This window comes from Equus quagga, chromosome 14 (assembly GCF_021613505.1).
Source record: "Equus quagga isolate Etosha38 chromosome 14, UCLA_HA_Equagga_1.0, whole genome shotgun sequence".
In the NCBI taxonomy this organism is placed as follows: domain Eukaryota; kingdom Metazoa; phylum Chordata; class Mammalia; order Perissodactyla; family Equidae; genus Equus; species Equus quagga.
In genome coordinates, this window is record NC_060280.1 from 92,021,744 (window position 1) to 92,027,506 (window position 5,763).

Consider the following 5,763-nt stretch of genomic DNA (forward strand, 5'->3'; position numbering starts at 1 on the left):
GCCTGGTGGGAGGAGCCCTGAGGGGAGGAGCCAGGCCTGGTGGGAGGAGTGATGAGGGGAGGAGCCAGTTCTGGTGGGAGGAACACCAAGGGAAGGAACCAGGCCTGGTGGGAGAAGCCTTGAGGGGAGGGGCCAGGCCTGGTGGGAGGAGTGCTGAGAGAAAGAACCAGGCCTGGTGGGAGGAGACATGCCTAGTGGGAGGAGCAACGCCTGTGGGAGGAGCCCTGAGGGGAGGAACCAGGACTGGTGGGAAGAGCGCTGTGGGGAGCAGCCAGGCGTGGTGGGAGGAGCGCTGAGGGGAGGGGAGGGGCCAGGCCTGGTGGGCGGGGCCTGACAGGCAGGGCCTACCATGAGGATGGGCTGGTGCCTGAGGTCGGCCTCCTGCACTGGGCGCTCGGGCAGCGCGGGCACCGTGCCCCTCCGCGCCAGCAGGGCCAGTAAGGCGGCGGGGCTGGGGGGTGTCTCGAGCTGCGGCAGCGCCTGGCGCCAGGCCCGGCAGTAGAGCTCGGCCGAGAGCAGCAGCCGCGTCACCGGGGGCTTCACGTGCTCCTGCGCGTACTGGTCCGTGTAGAAGGGCTCCCACAGCTCCGAGGGCACATGCTCTGGGGGGCGAGGTGACGGTAGTGGGCAGTGAGGGGGGTCGGGTCCAGCGGGCACCCCCACCCCGTACCATCACATGGCCCCAGTCTAGGGGCAGAGGTCTGAACTAGGGAGGACAGCACCAGGAAGGGAGAGTGGGGGCCGGGCCGAGACATAACTCCCGGGTGTGCAGAAGTTTGCCAGTGGAAGGCTGACGGTATTCCAGGCAGTGGCGTCGGCGCATACAAAGGCCGGGAGGTGGGCTCTTGGACCCTGAAGGGAGGTTGTGTAGGCCGGTTGGGCAGGGTTTGGGGGAAAATGAACAATCATCATGACAATATGGTTTAATGCATCTCCCTGGGTGCCCCCACCACCCCTGTGGACTCTTTCACACCTTCTGGCAATCCTTCAAGTAGTGGCCAGGGCACAGTAGGTAACTAGGCTTTACAGATGAGAAACCAAAGCTCAGAGAAGGAAAGTAACCTGCCCAGGCCACACAGCTGGGCCATGCTGCGGCTGGGACTGCAGCCCGGGCCTGAGGCAGACCCTCCACCCTCTCAGCTCGGACATTGGGGTGAGATGAGCGGCAGAGTCAGGGCCTGGCTGGCAGGGCACAGAAAGGGGGAGGTGGACAGGCTGCGTGAGGGGCGTGAGGGGGCTGCACTTGGTGACTGAAGGGAGGAGGTGGGCAAGGCAGAGGGAGACGTCCAGGTCCCCAAGAGGTGTGAGGGGAAGGTGGGGGGAAGAAGGTGGTAGCTGAGATGGGGGTCCAGGCAAGGCAGCAGGGGAGGGGGTGCAGACTGGGGGCACCCCCAGGAGGGCACCTCAGGGAGAGACCTGAGGAAGCCCCCTGTGGACGGAGAGGTGGGTGGCAGAGCCCCAAGTAGGACCCAAGGGTGCAGAGAAGAAAGACGGGAGCAAGCCGCCAGGAAGATCTGGGGAGGTCGAAGAGGAGTTGACCAGGGCCAACACGGTGTGGGGACCTGCCCTCATGGGGGTTTCCAGAGAGGCCTCCACTCTTATTCCCGTCAGAGCAGCTGTTTTATATTGGGGCTCCTGGGTGTTTGAAAGAACGCGGGCAGCGTGCTACTGCTCAGAAGCCTTTGAACGGGACAACCACATCTTGCCCAGCCACGGCCCCCAGAGGCTCCCCCTCCCCCACAAGGACCCAGGCATCCTTGCCTTCAGTCCCTCCCGGCCCCAGGTCCTCCCCCGCTGAACACCCCACTTCTGTGGAGAGCGGTGCCCGCTCTCGCTCTCTGCCCCCGCCAGGTCAGCTCCTTGAAAGAAGAGTTCTTCAGATCCTGCCTCCTTCCGCCTCACCCCTCCCCAACCTGCCCTCCTGGTTCCCGGCCTCCCAAGGCCAGTCAGGGCCATCCAACACGCAACTGTGGGCCCGTATCTCGCCTGGGCTCTCTGCCCAACACCTCCTTCTTCTGGAAACCTCTCTCCCCCTGGCATCCCCCAGCTTCCCATCTTTTTCTCTCTCCCATCAAGTCCAGCCTCCTCCACACATGCCACTTCTCTGTGGGGTTCCTGACAGCTCTGTCTGAGCAGCCTAGTAAATGGACATCCCGCCCCACCCCCGCCCTGTCCAGCACTCTGATGGCTTCCACGGCCCACCTGTGGCAGCCCAGGCTTCTCTCATGACCCTCAACGACCTGCTCCGGGACCCGCTCCTTCTCTCTGTCCTTGCTACAGTGAGCAATCCCCACCCCTCCTTCTTCATGCTCCCCTCCAACAGCCAACCAGTCATCTGGTTTCCACCTCCCAGCATCTCCAGGAGCCAAACCCTCCCCCCTCTCTCCCCAGCCGCTGGTCCTTTCCTGCTGCCATCAGCAAAATGAAACAAGTTTCTTTCCTGCAGGCCTTGTCAGGGCCTTCAAGATGAAAAAAAATGTGAGCTAGAGCCTACTGACAGCCAGTGTGGATCAAGCACAGCGTTTCTTCACCTTGGCACGATTTGCATTGGAGTCTGGCTAATTCCTCGTGTTGGGCGGTGGCTGGGGTGTGGGGCTGTCCCGTGTCCCATGCACTGTGAGATGTTTAGCAGAATGTCTGGTCTGTCCCCACTAGATGCCAGACATACGCTCTTCCCAAGTAGTGACAAGTGAAATGCCTCCAGCCACTGCCCCCCGTTGAGAACCACCGCTCCTAGTCCCACGCGTTTACTGACCCTTTACCGCAGAGCAATGCCGTCCAAGAGAAATACGATGCGAGCCGCGGTCACAGTTTTTTACTTTCTAGTAGCCCCATTAGAAAAGAGACAGGTAGCGTTTACTTAGTAATCCATTTAACCCGATACACACCTGGAACATGATCAGGGCTACATGTCATCAACATAAAAACATCCATGAGCTAGTCCACATTCTCTTTTTTGTCCCAAGTCTTCGATGCCACTGCGTATTGACAGCACCTCGCGATTGGGACCAGCCACGTGTCCCTCCTGGCTACCACCTGGGACAGCACGGCTCTCCGGGCCAGCTGCCATTTACTGACACCACGATCACCTTGCACGCATTGGCTCACTGACTGCTCACATATTTCTTCTTCTCCCCGCTGTGCAGAGGAGACAACCAAGGACCAGAGAGCTGAGATGACTGGCCCCAGATCACACAGCTGGTGAATGGCAGAGCCGACATGAACCCAGTTTCCCGGGCGTCACACTGATGTTCTGAAGGCATAAGGGACTGCAGGTGGTGTTTCCCAAACTTGCTTAAAGATGGCGCCCTTCCTCATCTCTGACCTAGAGTTCTGCTGAGCCCACCTGCCTGCGTTCCTGTCCAGCCTCCTCATACCTGTGCCTTGGGGCCACCAGAACTACCTCCTTCCCAGCCACTATTCCCTTTGGGGCAACTGCACATCTCATCTTGTCAGTCCTCAAACACCTTCCATGGCTCCCCAGTGCCCTCAGATCCCTACCCACGGCCTGAGAGGCTTCCCCCGTCTCCCACCTCCCGTCTCCCCTGGCCACCACTGGGATGCGCGTTCTTCTTGGAGAACTAACTCCCTGTTGGTCCAGACCCTAGGCCTTCACACATGTGGTCTCCTCTCCTGGCAAACTCCTACACGTCTCTCAAGGTTCAAACCCCGCCTCCTCTGGGGAGCCTTCCCTTCTCTTCCCCACCCTGGAAGATTTCAGGGATCTCATCCTCCGGGCCCCGGGGCACACCTCTGCGTCACAGACCTTATCACTCTGAGCAGGGGTGATCTGGTTTCATGTCCCATCCCCCTCCCTCCCGCGTCCATCCCCATCCTCTCCTCTCTGTCCTAGGCACCCAGCAGGCATCAGTAAAGGGTCCCAGAGCTCTGCTCCCCCCTCAGGGCCTGGTGTCTCACCCTCCTCAGCCCCCCTCTGTTTAGAGAAGGCGGGTCGGGGGCAAACTGAATGTGACCCTCAGTGAGGGTGTCACACAGCACAGGGAGCTGGGTCGGTGGAAACAGAACTGAGCGAGTGAGGGCATCTCCTGGGGACCTCGCTTTCCTTTCTGCAAAATGGGATAGTAATTTCTGCTCTGTCCCCTGGCCAGGGGAGGATGAATAATATTAATAATAATAATCAAAATACCACCACCAGTCACAGCAGCAATGGCGAGCGTTTGTGGAGCGTGTCCTGTGTGCCAGACACAGTGCGAAGGACCCTGTGGTCGGTTTCTCCCTTCCGCCTCCCAGCTGCCTTGTGATGAAGATACTGGGATCCCAGTGGCCCAGGATCGGCCCCGGCACTTCGTGGGTGCCCCGGAGACATTTGCAAAATGGATAAAGCAGTGAATGGATGCCTTCTTTTACAGAGCGGGAAGCAGAAGCTTAAGAGAATTGCCATAATCCGTCCACATTCTGGTGGAGCTGGGACGCAAATCCATCTCTGATTCCCAAAGTCACTGGAGCCCTCTGTGGCCTCCTAAGCTGGGATGTGAGGGCCTGGGGCCCACCTGGGGCCCTCCTCCAACCCCCCTTTCTTCCTTAAGCAGATCCTGCAGGATAGGTAGGCCCCAGAGTGGGCCCTCCATGGGAGGGTGCAGGGAGAGACACAGGTGGAACCATCAGGAGATGGCCAGCTGTCGCCGAGACCCACACCCAGAACAGGTTCATCTGGGAAGGCCACTGAGGGGGGATGGGCTGTGCCCAGCTGGTGCCAAGACCAGTGGGTAGTACCAGTGGGAGGGCAGGGCGTCCCCCTCGGAGGGCCCAGAACTTAATTAACCCCGTCTTCTCCACCACCAGGCCTAGCCCCCAGCTCTGGCCTGGGGCCCTGACTGAGCCAGCCCAGGGCCTAGAATCCTGGGGACCCACCTGCATCCTCCCACCCGGGGTGGCCCGCGTTTTTCACACATGTGGGCCTGGGGGACCGAGAGGAGGGGCTGCCCCAGTGGGAGAAGGCCCTGCACCTGGGCCCCCCCCTCCCCGGGCGATCTTGGATAAGCCATTTCCCTTCTCCTGGGCTCGTCAGCCTGCTAGGCAAAATGAGGCAATAAGTCACAGCTGCCAGCCGCTGGCCGGAGCCATGGAGGCGAAAGAGGGGGTGCCCGGAGCTCTCCTGGCCGCCCGCAGCGCAGGCAGGCCCGACGCCGGCCGTGTGTCCGGGCTGCGGGGCGGGCGAGGGGGGGGTCCTCGCGGGCGCGTGATGTGAGTGTGCAAAGGGGGGAGGGCGTGCCAGGCAAGGCCCGCACTGGCAGAGCCCACCCGGCCCGCAGACCGAGCCGCGCTCACCTGGGGGCCCGGACGCCGGGGTCCCCGCGCGGAGCCGGGCCGCCGGCCCCACCCCCACCGCGCTCCCGCAGCCCGGCGGGCAAAGTCCACGGCCCGGCCGAGCAGGAAGCGCGGAGGCCCGGCGCGGCGGGCCCGGCCCGGGGACCCCCGGCGATCGGCGCTATTGTTCCCACGGCCCCGGCCTCCCCGGCCCGGCGCCCCGCCCCCCGCACCTGCCGCCCCCGGCCCGGTACCTGCGCCCCCGAAGGCGGCCCGCAGCACCCACGCCAGGCTGGCCGCCGCCTTGGCCCGCGAGAAATCGTACTGGTCCAGCGACTTGATCTCGGGCACCAGGAAGGTCCTCCGCAGCGGCCCGGGCCCGGGGGGCGCCGCCTCCACCATGGCGGCGCCGGGGCTGCGGGCGCCCGCTCCGCGATCGCTCGGGCTGGGCTGCGCCGCGCTCGCACCCGGGCCGCCACCGCTGCCGCCGCCACC

The 5,763-nt window shown here is 62.9% G+C and overlaps 1 protein-coding gene across 3 annotated transcripts in view; it reads right to left on the reverse strand.

The window, feature by feature from the left end:
- The window catches only part of CAMSAP3 (calmodulin regulated spectrin associated protein family member 3), a 14,768-nt gene extending 9,011 nt beyond the window's left edge, over positions 1–5,757 (reverse strand). For all 3 annotated transcript variants that reach the window (XM_046686266.1, XM_046686267.1, XM_046686265.1), the window contains exons 1-2: positions 5,523–5,757; positions 349–602 (exon numbers count right to left, since the gene is read on the reverse strand). In XM_046686266.1, the coding sequence (XP_046542222.1) occupies positions 349–602; positions 5,523–5,670 (402 nt within the window). In that variant the 5' untranslated portion in view covers positions 5,671–5,757. The remainder of the gene's footprint in view (positions 1–348; positions 603–5,522) is intronic.
- Between the last annotated feature and the right edge of the window lie 6 nt (positions 5,758–5,763).